Consider the following 20,384-nt stretch of genomic DNA (forward strand, 5'->3'; position numbering starts at 1 on the left):
CACCTGAAAAGTGTATGATTTTCCTTCCATATCTGCAATGAACGGAGGTATCCTAGAGTCTTCAGGGTTCACTACGTCTACAGCCTAATTGACAGGAAACCAAATACAAATTAAGCTTTTATTTAATAGGCGATAAAAACCCAAGTAGACAGAGGTGTATTTTACCAGCATCTGAACAGCCTCACTTGCTCTGAGATTATGTAGTTTCGTCATCACACCATCAAACCAAACAAATGTTCCTTCGGCAGTATTATCAGCAATAGCGTCTCAACACGATAGCTGAAAGAAGATGGTAATGAGGAAGCCAAATTATTAAGATAAACTTGTATATGTGTAGATGTATACATACATAAATATATAGTAGGGATGTAACTCACCGAAGTTTGAAATATACGTCATAGATATATATATATATATATATATATATATATGGGTCACCTGAAACATATTTTGAAATAGATCAGTGCTGATTAACAGAGGAAAGTTAACCGGAAATAATTATCAATGCTAATTAACAGCAATCAAAATCAATGATAACAATCAGGACGAATTTTTACTGGAAAATAAAAATCAGTGCTAATAAACAGGAAGAGGAACTATCAAAATCTGGAAAAAAGGAACTTACATTCACGTCAACCATTAACATATGGACCCACATCAGTTCACCACCACGCTTAACATTTATAGACTCCCAGAACCGCAGGAGCCTCGCCTCGACGACGGAGGAGCAGTTGCCGGACTTAAGATCAGAGAAAAAAAACCCTTGAGTTAGTCATAACACAATCTATTAGTATGAGATTTAAGAGATACGAAGATAAAATCTCACACGTATTTATACCGTAATCACAACATCTCAGATCGAAAAGCATTGAAGAAGACGAAGTGGGGGTGTGAATCAATGGGAGTAATCAAGTAGCCTTTACTCGAACCGTTTCAAGTTTCAGATGGTGAGAAATCGCAAACGTCGCTGCAGCGCCGTCGCATGTAGAGGATAGACAGACTTCGTTTCTTCGCTACAGTGGATTAGGGTTAAAGGGTCTCCTTCACTCCGGGCCCTGATTATTTCCAATCTAAAGCCCAATTACACAATATTTACAACACAAAACCCATGACGACAGATCTTTAAAGAACCGCTGCGTTTTTATTAAAGCAGCCACGTGTCGGCTTGACATCATCCAAATTACTGAGCTGGAATCCTAGGTGGACACCCTGGAAGAGAAACAATCTCTACTTTATATATAAAGATATATATATATATTACACTTTCTTTAATTTTTAACTAGATCTTGATCCACGCAACCGAGCATGTATTTGATTTCATTTTTATATACATATATTTTTTACATCATTAGTGGTATATATTTTTAACGTTAATCATTTACTTGAATGTTTATACAGCTATTTTCAAATACAATAGTTTTATAATTTACTTGTTATAGTTAATCAATTATTTAAAAATTAAAACAATATGTATTTGTCATTTTTTATTATATATTTATTTTATTGTATTTGCATTTACTTGTTAAGAAAATTGGTATATATATTTAAAAATTATTTTGTGTTTAATTTATGCAAAATTTTAGATAATATATTATTGTATATACAAAAGTTTAAGAATGTTAATTTGTAGACATGTATTATATAGTTGGGATAATGCCAAAAATACAATTTTCAAAGTACCACTTTTCATATTTACACTAACCACTTTTATCATCATCATTATTGAAGGATAAAAGACATTTATAACTCTTTGATTAACTTTGACAAAAAAAAAACATATGGTTAACTCTAAACATAAAACATCAACTTTAAACCATATAAATCATCAACTCTAAACTGTGAAACATCAACTCTAAACCCTAAACCCCGAAACATCAACTCTCAACCCTAAACCTTCAAATCTAAACCCTAAAACATCAACTCAAAACCCTAAACGTAAACCCTAAATCTAAACTTAAAACATCAACTCTAAACCGTAAATCATCAACTCTAAACCCCAAACCATGAAACATCAACCCTAAAACTTTAAATCTAACCCTAAAACATCAACTCTAAACCCTAAACGTAACCCTAAACCCTATATTTTTCTGAAATTCAAACCCTAAACCCTTAAACCCTAAACCTTCAAATCTAAACCCTAAAACATCAACTCTAAACCCTAAAACTCTAAACCCTAACCTTTCAAATCTAAACCCTAAAACATCAACTCTAGGGTTTTAGGGTTTAGGCTTTAGAGTTGAAGGTTTAAGGTTTAGAGTTGATGTTTTAGGTTTTAGGGTTAATTTTTTGGGGTTTTGGGGTTAGGGTTTACTTTTTAGGGTTTAGTGTTGATAAATTAGGGTTTAGTGTCGATGGTTTAGGGTTTAGAGTTGAAGTTTAGGGTTTAGAGTTGATGTTTTAGGGTTTAGAGTTGAAGGTTTATGGTTTAAAGTTGATGTTTCAGAGTTTAGGGTTTAGAGTTGATGTTTCAGGGTTCAGGGTTCGTATTTCAAAAAAAAATATGGGGGTTTAAGATTGATAGTTTAGGATTTAGGGTTAACATTTAAAAAAAAAATAGGGTTTACGATTGATGGTTTATGGTTTAGAGTTGAGTTTTAAAGTTTTTGAATTTCGAAATAGTATAACTCCAAAAAAAATTAAAATTATTTTTTAGATTTTTTATTTATTTAAATATTTCTTTATTATATATGTAAAGAACAATATAAGAGTTTTTTTAACACTTAATGAAGAAAAGTGATAGCATGAAAGTGGTAAACATAAAAAAAAATTTATATAGTTTGCTAATTTTAAGCTGTTTTGTCATAAATAATATATATTGTTAACATAAATAGTTTATATTTACGAAAGTAAATTTTATCAATTTAATATACTTTTATCATATTTTGGTGGATATAATAATTATAACTTGATGATTATAATGATAAAGTAGATAAAAATATGATAGAATATTAATTTTTCATTTTATAAACAAAAACTTAACATATATTAATGCATAATAATAGTTCATTGCTAATTACAAAATTAGTGAAAATATTTACATAAACTTTTTGAAAATTAGGATATCGCTAAAATAGTTTTAAACATATTTATCAGAATTTTTAGAATATAATATATATATAAATGTTTATTTATATTTAAAATAAAAAGATATCATGATTAAAGTATACATTGTTTTTCTATTAGCTTTAATGAAATACATGTTAATTTTAATACATATATTATATAGTTTACTAATGTTAATCCGTCTTACCAACGTATAATTTGTTTTATTTTAACAAAAATATTTTATACTTATGAAAATAAAAATTAAAAATTTAATACATGTCTATAATATTTAGCTCAATATAATAATTTTCTTTTAATATTATTGATTATGATTTACAATAGATAAACATAGGAAATAAATTTTATTTTTCATTTTAAAAAGGTTAACTGAATATATTAATGTATAATGTTTCAAAACTAATTTCAAAATTAGTGAAAATATTTAAATAAAAATTTTGAAAATCAACATCTTATGAAAATCTTTTAAAACAGATTTGTATGAATTTTCGAAATAAATATATTTATATTTAAAATGAAAAGATATCAAAACATATTATGATTAAAATATTTCATAGACTCTATATATTATTAGTCTTAATAAACTACGTTTAATAAAAAATTTCAATAATGGTCCAAATAAACAAAATCATATATAAAATAAGTCATAAATTCTATATTAACAGATTTTTTTTTTGTCACCGACTATTTTAATAGATAAGATGTGATTGTAATAGGGAACAAAATATGACCCAAATCTTTCTTGTTCCTTAAGTTTAGATTTTTAATATTTTATGATTGAATGGATTTATATTGTAAACTGTTTAAATTCTTAAATATTTTTAAATAAATAGTGTAAACTTGTCTATAATCACGATATGGCCATTATATTTTTTTTAATACTTCAAGAATATCATAATCCTCAACTCTAAAACATTAAATAGTAAATCTAAAATGTTTAATAAACATAACTTATTTAATCCAATATGATTGCCATACTTTTTAATATGTAAATCTTATGAAATTACAGTGTGTTGGTCAAAGTATATGTGAGTTCATATGTATACATTATGTCTTGCATTATTAATTTTTTTGTTATAATCTATAAGAGAAGCATAAACTATACTCAATAAAAACATATGGCAAAAAGAAAAGGTGACTTTAGCTTGCATAAAAAATATAAATAAAACAATACTGGATAAATACACACTATATAATTATTGTTAGATATGTTAAGAGAAAATATTGTTTTGGAATATGTAAATCAAACAATATTTTTTGGATTAAATGGTATTTTGTTGAATATATCTATAATTAAAAAAAGCATAGGTTTTGCATAAAATTGTGGTCTGTAAATATTTTCAAAACATAAGGGTACCTAAAAAACGGGTCTTCTGTTTTAATAGTATAGATAAGTCAAATATTAATATAATCTTTAAAAAAATTAAGTTATTTAAAAAAATGTGGATACTTTAAAGGTTTTCAAACGAGAACTTATTATTTATCGCTAGTAAAAAAACGCAAATAGCAATAAAGGTGCTACGGTACGTTTGTAGCAAAAACAAAAGTTACAAACTTGTCACTTTTTGCTACGAAAGGCAAACTGTAGCAAATAGAAGCTATATCGTAGCAATATTGCTACGTTTTTGCTACAAAAAAAAACGTGGCAAACTTTGGCAACAACATGTTAAGATAAAAAAAATGTGTCAATTTGTGTGTTAATAAGCTACGAATTGGTTCGATACTATCGTAGATTAAGTTTTGAAAAAAATAATGGAAACCTTAGCTACGGTAAGAAAACCGTATCAAATTTATAGCAAACCCACCAAAAACGCCCCACCAGTCAAATCGTGTGCAAGTGTCGGGGATAAAAAAAAAAACACGCCAAGTTTTAGTAGCAAAATTCGTGGCTTGCTCTAAATGTAACATCCCTTCGGCCCGGCAATGTGCAGGCAAAATAATTCAAGATATTTAGGAGCTTTCTACCAAATCGTAATGTAGCAAGATTCGCAGCATTTTAGTAGCAATTCATGGCAAAAAAATGTAGCAGATACAGTAGCAAAACGTACCAAAATTGTGACAAGCTATTTTCTATAAAAGCAAGCGAGCACTGCACTCTCATTACAACGAGTTTGATATCAATCTTAAGAGAGTTTTTATACAAGAGATTTTGATATTGGTGGGGGGAAATTTGAGAGTTCAATGTCTGATTATTTTTATTCAAGAGAGTGGATAGATCGACACACTGATCCGATCAATAATTGTGTTTCTCGTGAGTTTAAGGAAGGTGTTGATGTTTTTATAGCATTTAATTGCAAAATTCTTTTATAGAGGGGAAATCCATGTTATGTTCTTGTGCAAGATGTCAAAATCGATAACAACGACACTCGAGAACCATGTCTCGCCATCTTTACCAAGTCGGGTTCAAGAGTAATTATTATTTATGGTCAAGCCATGGAAAAAATTACTATGACGTTGGTGAATCATCGACAAGAGGTCAATTTATGGGAGAAGAAACACTGCATACAGAAGAAGAGACATATCAGGAGAACTTTCCGAATGTACTGGGAGGAGAGATTGGATCAACTCATGTATTGGAGGATGTGATGGAAGCACCCAATGAAGAGCAATATGAAGAAGGCGTGTTTCAAGCATTTGCAGCCGCTAATGAACTATGAAGGATGTGTTGAAGGTATTTCTCAGTTATACTTGGCGTCACGTTTAATGAAAGTAAAAACCGATCATAATTTACCGGAGTCATGTTTGGATGAGATATCACAAAACTTTTGAGATGTTCTTCCACAACCAAACAAAGCTCATGCATCATATTATGAGACGAAGAAGTTGACAAAGGCGCTTGGTCTCCCTGTTGTGAAGATTGATATTTGAGGAAAACTGCATGTTATTCTAGAATGAAGCTAACAAGTTGTTGGTGTGTCAGTTTTGTGGGAAAATATATATCACCAGAACCGTGGAAAGGGGAAAAAGCAGCCAAAACAAAGAATGTTTTACATGCCTATTACAGAGAGGTTGAAGCGGTTGTACCAACTGGAGGTAACTGCATCACTAATGCGATGGCACACGGAACATGAATCCCCCGAAAGAGAAATGCCTCACTGTTCTGATCGAGCAGCTTCGAAGCATTTTAACAAGGTATATCCTAAATTCGCTGAAGAAAGTCGGGATATATATCTAGGATCATATTAGCAACATATGGCTTTAATCCAGTTGGTATGAGTGGTGAAGCCCACTCGATATGTTCTGTAATCGTTACTCCATATAACTTACCTCCCGGTATGTGTATGAAAAAGGAATATTTCTTTTTATCAGTCTTAGTGCTCGGGCCAAGACATCCAAAGAAGACCATTGATATTTATCTGCATCCGTTAATTGAAGAATTACAAAGTTTGTGGAGTCACGGGGAAAACAACATACAATATCTCGAGAAAGGAAAAATTCACGATGCGAGCCGCACTAATATGGAGAATTAACGACTTTTCCACTTATGGCATGATGTCAGGTTGGATGACTCATAGTCGTTTAGCTTGTCTAGATGATACACAGTCATTTTTTTTTTGCAACATGGAAGGAAGCATAGCTGGTTTGTTTGTCATCGAATGTTTTGGCCTAAAAAGCATCTTTACAGGAGAAATGTCCAAGCGTTTAGAAGGGGGAAGACAATAAACTGATGATCCTCCACCATGGTTGACAGGAGAAGAAATTCTCTACGAAAGATTCAACAACATCGAAGGGCTGAAGAAAACTGTTGAATGCGGAGGAAATGGACACGAGAAACCTGCAAGCAACATAGACGGCTATGGAAAAGATCACAATTGGGTAAAGAAGAGTATTTTATGGGAATTTCAGTATTGGGAAAACCTTCTTCTTTGCCACAACGTGGACTTCATACACGTTGAGAAAAAATTCTTTGATAATCTTATCAACATGGTGCTTAGTTAATGCAAAGTCAAGGATGGATCTACCTGATTTCTGCAGAAGGAAGAGTTACATAACAAAGATGATGGAACGATGCCGGTCCCGATATTTCGGTTGTCCAAGGAAGAAAAAAAAAAGAATTCTTGTGATGGTTGAAGGGATAAAATTTCTAGATGGGTACGCTTCAAAGTTTAGTAGATGTATAGACGAGACTAATTTGAAGCTTTCAGGCCTAAAAATTCATGATTTTCACGTCATCATGCAACGACTTCTCCTATTTTCGTTTATAGAACCAAGCAGCTCGTTACGTACAAAGATTCATAACCAAAGTGAGGAGAGCACATTACAGATAATTTTTTTTTTTATTACAGATAAATTTTCATTGTCCATATAAGAAACTATCTCTAAAGCTATTATTGATTTTCATCATATTAAATTTTTAAGCATGCACTATTAATTATGTACTAGAGATTGATCCGCGCATCCGCGCGGATATTAGTTATTACATTTTAATACATTGATATTTATTTTTCATAATTAGTGTTATATATAGATGAGTTATAATATAACTAATTGTATTCAAAAGACATGGACCGAATCAGGTAATTGGTACAAATATATGAACTCGTTTCAGATACATTTGTTATTTAAATATTTTTAGGTTCCTATATATCAGAACCAAACTCATCTAGACCCAGAAGGACCCAACTCAAAATATAATATTCAAACGGAGCCTAATTTTTTTAAGAAAAAGCAATACCCGAATAAAACAATTTGTACCTACATGGATAGCCAATGCCTATGCCTAACTGATTTTATAAACTAATAAAAAGACTCTTTATATGTGTTCGCCTAAAGTAAGTGAAATAAAAAAAAATTATTTAGTAAAATAATTAAATGGAGTGAAAACTAAGTGACAATAAATGTAATACATTTTATTATTTTTATTTATGTTATTATTTTATTCACAAAACATGTAGGTATTTGAATTATGTTTTTGGCTACATAATTTCCACCAATTGAAACTAAAATTATAAAAAAAAAAATTAGTAAAAAAACTAAACCAAACGGTTAACCATATGCAAAACCTGGTTATTTTTCATTTTTCATTTTATAATTGGTATAAAGTTAATGTTAATTAACTAATAAATAAGAATATGCAATATTATTATTATGGTAATATAATTAATGATATGATGTATTTTGAATCTAATATAACTAATGAAATTGTTAAACTGAGTGAAATATGAAAATATAATTAATGTAATTATATTAATGAAATTACTAAAAATACAATATACCTTTTTTTTTAATATTGCTATCCATATTTTTAAACAATTCTCATTTATGATGTTATCTATATATCCAAACAGTATTAAAAGGTATTTCAGTTTTAATAATATAGATAGTTTGTATCACTATTTTGACTTGTCTTTTAGTCAAAATCCGAGAGAGGCGAATTCATGTCAGTTAATATATTTTAACTTTTTTTTGCCAACCAGTTAATATATTTTAACAATTTTGAAAATTATGAATGAAAACATTTGAAAAGATATTGTTGCTTTGAAAGTACTTCCAAAATTTTCTTTAGCATATAAATTAAAATACTAATTAAAATTTAAAATAGAAAAAGAAAATGAAATAGTTTTCATTTGATAACTTGTGAGGTATTTCTAAAATATCTTTACATATTTCAGTTTACTGTTAAAAGTAAAATGGTTATTTTATCTCTTTATAATACAATATTAATATTTTAATTATGAAATATTTAGGAAAAATCACCGAAATAACACATTTTATAGGTTATAATAAATGTATCGCCAAGAAAAAAATCTTTAAAGTACACTCATTTTACTAAAAATTAAATTACTCTAATTCTTTGACTTTAATCACTAAACTCTAAACTCAAATATTATATAATTTGTAATAAATATTACTTTGTGAATTTTTTTCTTGTGTTATTTTTGCACAAAAAGTTGTTTTAATATCTTCTCTATTAAAAGAGAAGTATTATTTTTATCTACTACAAAATAGTCATACTAGAAGTCTAGGTCCATATATTCAAATAATATTTTTATTGTTTACATTAGTTTATTTAATGTATAATATTTCTAAATAATTATAAGGATATTAATAACACATCCATTTTAACTATAAATTTAAATTTTAGTTTTAGGAATAGCAAAATCTGTTGAGAAAAAATCTAACAAAATCTTTTTAAAATTTTAAATATTCTTTTAATTAATGCAGTGATTAATTTTGCAATTAGTAGTATAATGTTATTATAAATTAATTTTAACTACATTTTTATTATAAATAAAATAATGAAATTATTTGCTAATTTTATAAATTTTATATGTATATTATACATTATATTAAAATAGAATTAATTAATGAATTACATATTAAAATTTTTTTTTTGTGGAAACATATTAAAATTATGTTGAATTGGTAAACCAATATGTTTTGAAAAATACTTTCATTAAGATAAATAAATAAAATATCATTCACCGTTTAAAGTGACTAAAATACCATTCACCTTTTAAGATGATTAATATTCATAAATTATGTAATAATTTTTACAAAAAAATAAAATTGTTAACATATGTTAAATTTTAATATTTAAAACTATATATCATCTATTTAGTTATTTTTAAAATGACAGCAATATATTATCATATAAAAATAATATAAAATTTTATATTTATAAATGAAATGTTACTCACACGGGTGTGCGGATTAAAATCTAGTATAAATGTATGATTTATGATGTAAGTGTGAGAAGATTGTACGTAGGACAACTTTTGACTTGCATTAACTAGAGTATCATCAATCTTAATTCGTTTCTCCCACTGAGATGGAGATTTAAATAAAAACAATTTCATTTATATTTTATTCGTAACTCTAAAATAGAAAAAAATGAGATTATTTCATAAATAAAGTAACATATTTAATTTCCATTAATTATTACATTTGGATTTTAAAATACAGTACATTTGAAATGAAATTTAGTTTTATTATGGAATAACTTTATTTCAAAGAAAATTAAAATAATATATTAGAAATATTAATAAAAGTATAAACAAACAAAAGATTTGGTTGTTTTGAAGTTAATTTTTTTTGTCGGTCCATTTTCATTATCATGAGAAAAGTCCAATAGGGCACTATAAAGATGTATAGGCTAACCCAACTTTCATCATTTTTTCAGATGAAAATTCCATTGACTGAGTCAACCGAAAGTTATTCTTGGGTTCATCCCCTAGGGTGAAGATATAGGTTCACAAACAAATAGAATTTTGTTATTTTATATTTAATATCTTTTAAAAACGAAAACAAAATATTATCAAATTATATTATTTTGTTAAAAACAAAAGGGAAAAATAAATAAAAAGAATAATAGTTACAAAAAAATATTAAATTTTTTTTATTGTCGTCAGCAAAACACTAAACCTTAAACCATAAATCATAAACCCTAAGCCGTTGGGTAAACCCTAAACTCTTGGGTAAATCTTAAACCCTAAATCAAAAACAGTAAACACCAAAACACTAAAACCTAAACCTTGAGTGTTTTAGTGTTTAGTGTTTTTGATTTAGAATTTATGATTTATCTAAGGATTTAGGGTTTACCCAAGGGTTTAGGATTTAAGATTTAGAGTTTAGGATTTATTGTTTTGCTGACGGCGTTAAAAATATTTTTTTTAACTACTACTATTTTTATTTATTTGTTTTTTTTATCTTTTTATTTTAAAAATATAGTATAACTTCACAATATTTAATTTCTTTTTTTTTAAAACATATCAAATATAAAATAACACAATCCTATTGGTTGGTGAACCCAATAATAAGTCTTCTTCTTTTTTGTCAGCGTTTGGGTTTATCATTCATATAGGCTTAAGGTTGTGGGTTCAATTTTCTGCCGAAGGATTTTTGGAGGTTGATAAAAAAAATGAAGGATTTTTGGAAATTTTTAATTATAGGCCACATTTTTCTATGGACAATTCTTTCAAATAGACTTTCTTTTAAATTTATGTCACAAAAATAGACTTCAAAAAATAAAATGACCAAAATAGACTTTTTTATTTTGAAAACTTTAATATTTTTTTAGTTTTTAAAATTTGAAATCATATCTCCAAAACCCCACCCCTTAACTCTAAACCCTAAATTTTAAATTTTAAATTCTAAATTCTAAACCTAAAAATACACCTCTTAATAAAACATTTTGATCATTTTGAATTAAGATCTATATTTGTGATAAAAACTATTTTAAATCTATCCTAAGGATTTTTTTTTTTATGTACGCTTCTAGCAAAGAAATTGCTAATATCGGTTCTAGTGGCGACTGATGGTAAAGAAGTCACCGCCGAACACCAAAATTATTATCATTTTTTTTCTGTAACACACGTTACACACCAAAGTTAATTACATTGAGGAGTTTGGTGAGAGATGCGAGATGAGACGTTTAGCGGTTTAGAGAGAGTGTGTATATACTAAAACAAGAGATAATAACACTGCAGGGCAGTTTCAAGTTTTAATTATCACCAAAAGGCAGTTTCTTATACAAAGGTAGTTTGTACCAACTAAAGACTTTGGGTATAACTAAACCCCACTAACTAACTAAACAACACACTAACTAAATGATTTTATGAGCGGGAACGCACCGTAGCCGCTCATCTCGCCTTTATTTTAGACGTCTCAGATCAATTCCCCTTTTTTTATGATTTGACTTATATCTACCTCTAATCTCAGCCCTTGGATAATACTTTTGTTTTTCTAACTCGACGGTCCAGATTAAACCCTCACCAAAAAGTCAATCTCATCTCCATACTTTTTGTTGTCTCTACGGTTTCTCAAACAAAGCTCCCCTCCGGCTTCATCCTGGTATTACGGCAAAGGTATTTTGCAATGACCTACTAATTATCCTGCTGTCTTAAGTTTCATAGGTGTAAGCATGGCTGACCATTGCATGGTTATCCCCGGCGAATGGAACTCATCAGGCTCGCTTTGGGAGTTTGTAATCGACAAGAAGAAGATGTCTAAGAGCGTCCCCGTCTGCGCCGGAATGTCCCTCAGTGAATTATAGACCAACGTCGTTCAAGAATTCGTTATAACCCACACTCATCGTTATGTACACATAAATATGTACTGATACATATGTGCAAGCCTACGAGTATACATACGACAGTGTACATATGGGCTTCTACATCTAAGGGTGTACATAAGGCGGGGTACACCCATATAGATCAGCTTGAGTGAGTGGTTGAAGTTGGGGTTGAAGCCAGATAACTACATACGGCGGTGTACATATGAACGTGTAAATCTAAGGGTGTACATATGTCGGTGTACATATGGACGTGTTCATTTAAGGGTGTACATATAGCGGTGTACATATAGTGGACATATAGAGTGCATGTGTGCGTTGAAGGGTGTACTGTTAGTACATAAATAGTGACCGTGGACATTAAAGAGTGTACAATAAAAGGTGTGACTATATGGGTGTACATATAGTGCATATATAGAGGGCATGCGTGCATTGAAAAGTGTACATAGAGTATATAGTAGACGTGTACATATAAGAGTGTATATTAACGGGTGTACACGGCTGGGTGCAAAGGCACACTCAGCGACGTGTACATTGGTTGCCTACATGTACACAACATGTAACTCTACACATATAGTTCGACCTACCTGTACACATATATCCCGCCGTACCTGGTTTACCAAAGATATATATCCGAGTTAGTGTACACATGAACACCTAGACATCATATATATATTGTCGTATGCTCTAATTATAACATGCAAGGCATTACGCTAAAATGATTATAACAGGCAAGGCATTACGTTAACACGATTATAACCAAAAAAAGATGTCAATGTCACAAAAAAACAAACACCTCATAATGTTTTGTTCTAAACAACCCAAACACCTAGAATCCTTACATAAAAAACACAGTGCAATTGGCCAACACGATAGGTTTTCAAAAAAAAAATGGAGAGCCACCCCTGCGAGCTACAATCGGTTCTACCTATTAAGATATAGAGGAAGCACCACCCCCTTGTAGATATCCATCGCATAGTGCTTCCTGACATGGTTGGCCTACGATTCCCTGTCGCATGCATCTCCAAGAACTTCACCGCCACTGGCCCGCAATTGACACACTTCCATACTTGCCTCTTCGACATGGACATCGCGTTGGGCCTCACCCAGTGCAATGAGGTTCCACAGATTTCCAATCCCTCGCCTCTACGTTTATTACGTGTACTCCTATGCGGTTTCTTAGTACTCCTTTGTGTTTTCTGATTGTCCCTCCCCTCTAACGACAACTTCAGACCATTAATTAAGTCCTCATGTTTCTTACAGACCTCGCGCATGATAGCAACCTTCGCCACCATCTCATCGACACGTCCCTCCAAAAGCTTTAACTTATCGCCATATGTGTCCACGGGCACAAAGCGAGTGCTATGGTCAGCCACACGCCTTTGCTTGGTAGGCGCTCCCTCGTCGCTATCCACTTGTTTTTTACTTTTCGTAATCCGAGCCTTCGCGCCGTACACAAACAATGGGTCCCCAGCATCGCCTCCCAACCACTCCGCGTTCGTAAACACATGCCCCCCTTCAATTAGCTCCAACATAGAATTGACTCACTTGTCGTAGTTCTCATCGTCCCACAAGGTCCACCTATCTTCGTGCTTACCAGTAGCAACATCATGGGCTTCACTGCAAGCTGTTAACACCGATTTGAAACCAAAAAGTAAACAAGTGTCACCAAATAGGCAATGAATGTACAAAAACTCTGTAATGTACACGAAAATGATCCGAAACTCCGAAACTCCGAAGTGTCACCAAAAAGACAAATGAATGTACAAAAACTGCGTAAACTAGTATACAATAAAAAGACATGTTCACATGTACATTAATATATATAAAGCGAAAATGTACACGAAAAGTTAGTTCATCAGTACTTGCGTACAATAAACTATGTATATTGTCGCACAAGTGAGTACATAAACCAATTTAGTCATGTACACGAGTTGAACTTAACTAGGTTAGCACTATTTTAATGTACACGAAAACATTAACTTCATCAGTGCACGTGTACAATAGATTATGTATGTTGTTGCACGGGAACCTATGTACAACAATTTTGTCGTGTACATATTTGAGCCATTTTCAAGAAAAACATTTAAAATTGTCCATAGAAGCTAGAGTTCAGAAAACACTCACCGCAGGGTTATGTTCCGCCTTCCTTACCGCCGCCTCCGTTAGACCAGAATGCTTAGGTAGTGAACTTTCAGGGTAGTTGAACACAGGCCACATCTCGTACTTCTTCTTCGTGACAACCTGCCTTGAGACGGGTACCGGTCCGTGGCGAAGAGTCTCACCGGAAGGCCGTTGTCTTCTAACTCAGAATTCACGGGATCTACACAGACAAATAACAAATCCAAACATCATATACAATCCTCTTTAAAAAGCGTTTGAGTGGTCATATTTGCACAACTCACCACCCGTTTTGCTCTTCCCACGATTACTCTGACTCGTCGACATCGATATCGCCACCGCTACGTCGTCTGGTTCGGGTTTTGCCACCGTCGTCGAATCTCCGTTATGCGTCATCGACATCGATATCGCCTCTTCGCTCTGAATCTCGATATCACCGTCGCCGAACATCGATATCACCATCTGGCTCTGACTCGTCGACATCGCTATCGCCTCTTCGCTTTTTCTCACTTGCACGGGAGAAAAGTAAAAAGTCACATTGATTTTTACTTTCAAACGCTGGGCCCACGTTTTTTCAAAATTTGAACCCACTAACCAGAAGCAAAACCCAAATGAGCCACCAATTAATCCAGTTACCTTTTGGAAGGGCAATTTAAGATATTTCACATGAAAACTAACCTAGTAGAAGTAACTGTCCCATTGTGTAAAAAAAACATAGAAACTGCCCTGCAGTGTTAATAACTACTCCTAAAACAATCCATTTACCTCGATACTTTGTCATGTTCGTTAGATATAAAAATAAAAATAAAAATATAAAAGATATGTGTCTTGTATCAATGCTACGTGTTCGTATGAAAACAGCATAGATTTATTTTTTGTTTAAATGATTTTGATATGACAAGCCAAGCAAGTCACCAACCACTCTTTTCATTACATTACTTCTTCAAATTTCATTCACATTCCAAAGATCCAAAAATGGAATCAGATCTTGTCTCCGAGCATCCTCCCTTCATCAGGATTTACAAAGACGGTCGCGTTGAGCGTCTCACCGGCACCGAAACCATTCCAACATCACTAGACAAAACAAACGACGTCGTTTCGAAAGACGTACAATACTCACGGGAGCATAACCTCTCCGTCCGTCTCTTCCTTCCTCACAAAGCCACCGCCGGTACCAACAGTAAGAAACTACCTCTTCTCATCTACATCCACGGCGGAGCTTGGATCATCGAGTCACCTTTCTCTCCCACCTACCACAACTACGTAGCCGACGTCGTCAAATCTGCTAACTGCCTCGCCGTATCGATCCAGTACCGCCGCGCGCCGGAGCATCCGGTTCCGGCGTCTTATGAGGATTCATGGTCGGCGGTTGAGTGGATTTTCTCACATTCCGATGGATCTGGTCCAGAAGATTGGATCAACGAACACGCCGACTTCGGTAGAGTTTTCATCGGCGGAGACAGCGCCGGCGCTAACATGACTCATCACATGGCGATGAGAGCCGGTAAGGAGAAGCTTGATCCCAAGATCAAAGGTATTGCGGTTGTTCATCCGGCTTTCTGGGGAACAGATCCGGTCGACGAGCACGATGTTCAAGATAGAGAGATGAGAAGCGGAATCGCTCAACTCTGGGAGAAGGTCGTGAGCCCTAACAGTGTTAATGGAACGGATGATCCGTTGTTTAACGTGGTTGGATCCGACTCGGATCTTTCCGGGTTGGGATGTGAGAAGGTTTTGGTTGCGGTGGCGGGGAAAGATGTTTTTGTGCGGCAAGGTTTGGCGTACGCGGCGAAGCTGAAGAAGAGTGGGTGGAAAGGAGATGTGGAGGTGGTTGAGGAAGAAGAGGAGGGACATGTGTTTCATCTCCAAAACCCTAATTCTGACAATGCTTCCAAGTTCTTCGAGAGATTTGTCAAGTTTATAACCACTCCTTGAACAATGTTCTTGATGATGATGTTGATTAAGTATGGTAGTACGTATAATTTGGTTAAGTCAATTATGCTTGCAAGAAATAAAATTCATTCACATGATCTGCTTTTAGCAAAAAAAAAAATTCATAGCTCCATTTCTTGTGTTCCGACCAAACATAAGTACACGTGGTCAAGATTTGGATGAGGTATTGTTGCCCACATTTAGCAAGCAATCCTTGTCGGAGAATATATTCCGATAGCCACCATGCTCCGTAGAAAAGCCCTCACTAGTATCTTTATTTTTTCCTTTACTTTAGATCATTCCTTGGCTTTGAGCAGTTAATGTTGCAGGTCCGAACGACACACTTTGATCTGGTTTCTGCACTCTAGATAACTGTTACTACAGAAAATTTTATCCTCATTGTGATCACTGCAGCAATGTCATTCAGAAGACCTTTAGGTTCTTTTATCTTGATAATCTCCTTCATCACTCTCTTCAATCTATTAAAGAATTGATAAAGCACCAATCCTCCTTTATTAATTTATCAGAAGAATTACAAAAGCAATATTCGACTCTCACACAATAAAACTGCATAGCTAATGAACAATTCAACTCAATGTATACAGACTCGGACTTTGACTCTGACTCTCAGCTTATTCTTTTATTCGTTAGCTAGTTCCACCTCAGCCTCTTCTTCTAATTTTTCTGTTTCCCTTATCCTCATGATTCTTCTTGTCATGTAGTAGTGGTGTCCCAAGGGCAAACCAGGCTGGAATAAACAAGTCAGACTACAGAATATTTCATTGTCACACTTGTATACCAATGTGTATATGCAAGAGAGTTATGAAGGAGATTATCAATTAATAAAGGAGGATTGGTGCTTTATAAAGGAGGATTGGTGCACCAATCCTCCTTTATTAATTTATCTTGTACACACTGGTCTTGTGTTGCCATTGTTATATTCAATGTCAACATTTTTGCCATTTATTTTGATGATATGGTTCGCCTTCATGTAGTAGACCTCCTTTCCCAGTAAACATCTAACCTGAAGAGTGACTCTACAAAATTCACATGTGTAAAACCACTTGGTTGCATCTAATTTATTTTCACAGATCTCACACCAATATTTGAGATCTGTTGTTTCTTCTTCTCCGTAGCAAAGAGTGACTGGATGCTTATCGGGCTTGTAGTGAGCCACGCAAGGCAAAGTAGTGCAATGAAGACACAAAAAGGAGGATTCACACTGAGTACATTCTAAGTACTCACTATGGTCGCATGCAACAGACTCGAAACCCATGCAGGTACCACTGGTGAAATTGAAGAAGAGAGGGTGATCACGTGGATGGCAGTCATGGATTGAAGGATCAGGAAGAGAAGCGCATCTTACATCTAGCTGAAACTCACAATCCTTTTCGCTGCATCTGTATATGAAGCCACAACAATTACGAGTACAACCATCACACGTGAAGAAACCGTCTCTGTAGTACTTCCTTTCAACCTTGTGAGGATAAGAAGAGGATGGATGGAAGAGGGTCAGTGGGTGTTTGTGTACGGGATGGTGTTTTCTCCGAGGAAGGTATGCACATGTTTCATGGAGGACAAACTCACACTTTATACAGCTATAGAAGCGATCTGAAACTGTCATGGGAAGGGTGCAGGCTTCACAAAACTTGTTTTCATGGCTGCCACCATTCTGACGAAGCTTTAGATGGTGATGATCATGACTGAAATGTTGTATCGTCTCTTCATCAATCCACAAGAAGGGCTCAAGTATTTCTTCTTCTTCTTCAGGAACTCCTTCAAGATCTTTCCCATCCCAAACTTTTTTGTTTGTTGCACACTTGGAATGGAGGGCGTAGTGACATCCCTTGTTGCAAGAGTATGATCCGTAATTGACGTCAACTGTTTTGCGGCAGACTCCACAAGCTAGCTCACGGGAAGGTACAATGGAGGAAGTGTAAGAAAGACGGTGTGGGTGACGGGTAATCTTAAAGACACGAGGTAAGTAAATACATGTTCTATGGACCATGTAGTTACAAAGCAAACAAGAGTAAACATGATCAAAGAATGGAGCGTCAAGAGAGAAGCCACAAGCATCACAAGGCAAAGGGACTCGTCTAGGAAGGGTAAGAGTATGGTCATGGCATTTAAGGTTTTTAATAGTGAGAGGTGGTCTAATATACGCGCAAATCCTGTGTAAACTGAAATTGCAGGTAGAGCAATGATAGTATGCCATCCCAAACTCTTCTGGTTGAAGATTTTTCCGACAATAATTGCATTTAACAATATGGCCTTCATATGATCCAGAGTTTTCTTCATATGAATCATAGTCATCTGACTCAGAGGAGGAATCAGGCCAGTCAATGGGGATTCTAGAGCTTTGAAAATCAGGATCTAAGAAGATGAGAGTGAGAGGGTGGAGAAGGTGAAAAGGGTGTTTGATTTCGGGAGGAAACAAGTGACAACCTCTGTGAAATTCCAAATCACAAGTAGCACAGTAGTAATAGTACCTTCTATTCTCTAAGTGTTGGCCTTTGCAGCTGAAGCACACCGAGAGTGGTGGATCAAATCGTCGGCAAAGGTTGTGAGGGTTATCTGGATATGACAAACGACAAACGGGTTTAGAAACAGGAATAATTTTGCTTAGTTTCATTGATTTTTTTTTTTGAATCACAGTTCCATTGATTATTAATATACTCCCTCTGTTTCCAAATGTAGGTAGTTTTAACAAAAAGAGTTTGTTTCACAATAGTTTACATATTTCAATGTATATTTTTCATTTATTGGATATTGTGTGATCAATAAAATAATGTTAAACTTTTTATAATTGGTTGAATTAATTGATTAAATGATATATTTTTTTAAATAACAATTTTCTAAACATACATGCTTTTAAGTAAAACTACTTATAATTAAAAACAGGGGGAGTATTATATAATGAATGGAGTAAATGAACCATATGACCGGAGAGTAGCAACCGCTTGTTTCAACCTATATTTTAAGACCAACAACCTAACTTAAAACAAACATGTTTTTAATGTGAAAAATCTCATGACCGACATTTTTCCCTTCTGGTTTGGTTTATTTTGTTGGGCTAAAGTATTAAAGTTAGCTATTGCATTGCTATATGTAACTAGATTTTGATCATCATTGTCAAAACCCGATATTGGTTTTGTTTATAAATTATAATTGCTTTCACAATTTATCAGTTTATATACTTAAATTTGTGAATATTATTTATTTAAATTTAGTTCTGAATTTTTCTAAAAAATCATAATAACTTTTTTATATAGATTTTCTTTTTGTCATATATATAATTTCTTAATTTAAGTATTTAAAAGTTAGATGAAAATAACTAATGAGAAATGGTTTTTAGTTTTACTAAATTTGTATAAGAGTAGATTTCATTCATAAATTTGTGAAATAAAACGAAAACATTAACTTGATATGTTAATATATTCATGTTTTAGACGTGAGAAGAGTAATTTTCAATACAATTTTTTTTTAAAATGATAGTTATTCTATTGATTAACTCGAACTATAACACAATATCATAGTTTTAAAATTTAACATCTTTTAATAAAATAATCATTGTTAAGTTTAATATGTATTGCATTAAGTTATAGTATTTTGTTTTACGAAATAACATATGTCCATAAATTTTTTTTATGTCTTTAATAGTATATCATTAAATTAAAAATGTATATAAATTTAGCAATATAATAATCAAATATTCAAAATAGGCTAACTCATTTATTTAGTGTGTTTTGCATTTATTTTATTTATTTTTAACAAATTAAGAGTAATACATCTTTTAATATGTCTCGCGCTGGTCATATTTTGTTTTTATAATTTTTCATATAATTTAAATGAGTTAATTTGTTTGTTAAAATGTCTGCTATTTTATTAATATATTACATGATTAATGAAATAAACCATACATTTTATAATAGTAAGAATATCAAATGTAACCCATTCCACTATATTATAAAATAATATAATATAAATTAATGTTATAGAAATTAGTGTACCTCTATTTTTTTTAGAACAAACAAACTTACCATGAATTACCTCCCACAAAGCACTTGTTTTAAGTCATTAGCTCAAATTTTTAGAAATCAAATTCAGTCGAATGAGAATGAAGACTTGTTCCAAAAACAAGCCCCAATGTCCAATATTTTAAGCTTCAGCACACTGCTCATGAACCTTTTCACAACTTCATGTCCTCTGTCTTTCAACTCCGAGGTGAGAACAGTTCGAACTTTTGCAAAAAGTT

General features: G+C 32.6%; 2 protein-coding genes across 2 annotated transcripts; one reads left to right on the forward strand and one right to left on the reverse strand.

The window, feature by feature from the left end:
• The first annotated feature begins 15,048 nt into the window (after positions 1–15,048).
• On the forward strand, positions 15,049–16,227 carry LOC106451693 (probable carboxylesterase 5). Its single transcript, XM_013893654.3, has one exon. It carries the CDS (start codon positions 15,092–15,094, stop codon positions 16,130–16,132), a length of 1,041 nt encoding a protein of 346 aa, XP_013749108.2. The 5' UTR covers positions 15,049–15,091; the 3' UTR covers positions 16,133–16,227.
• A 382-nt stretch (positions 16,228–16,609) lies between these two features.
• On the reverse strand, positions 16,610–19,607 carry LOC125608925. Its single transcript, XM_048779579.1, has one exon. The coding sequence runs from the start codon at positions 18,759–18,761 to the stop codon at positions 17,031–17,033; it is 1,731 nt and encodes a 576-aa protein (XP_048635536.1). The 5' UTR covers positions 18,762–19,607; the 3' UTR covers positions 16,610–17,030.
• Positions 19,608–20,384: the final 777 nt, after the last annotated feature.

Source organism: Brassica napus, chromosome A5 (genome assembly GCF_020379485.1).
Source record: "Brassica napus cultivar Da-Ae chromosome A5, Da-Ae, whole genome shotgun sequence".
In the NCBI taxonomy this organism is placed as follows: Eukaryota; Viridiplantae; Streptophyta; class Magnoliopsida; order Brassicales; family Brassicaceae; genus Brassica; species Brassica napus.

Bases quoted from the DNA above. Each gene is read 5' to 3' on its own strand.
- LOC106451693 (XM_013893654.3), top strand. From the start codon at position 15,092: ATGACAAGCCAAGCAAGTCACCAACCACTCTTTTCATTACATTACTTC.
- LOC125608925 (XM_048779579.1), bottom strand. From the start codon at position 18,761: ATGAAACTAAGCAAAATTATTCCTGTTTCTAAACCCGTTTGTCGTTTG.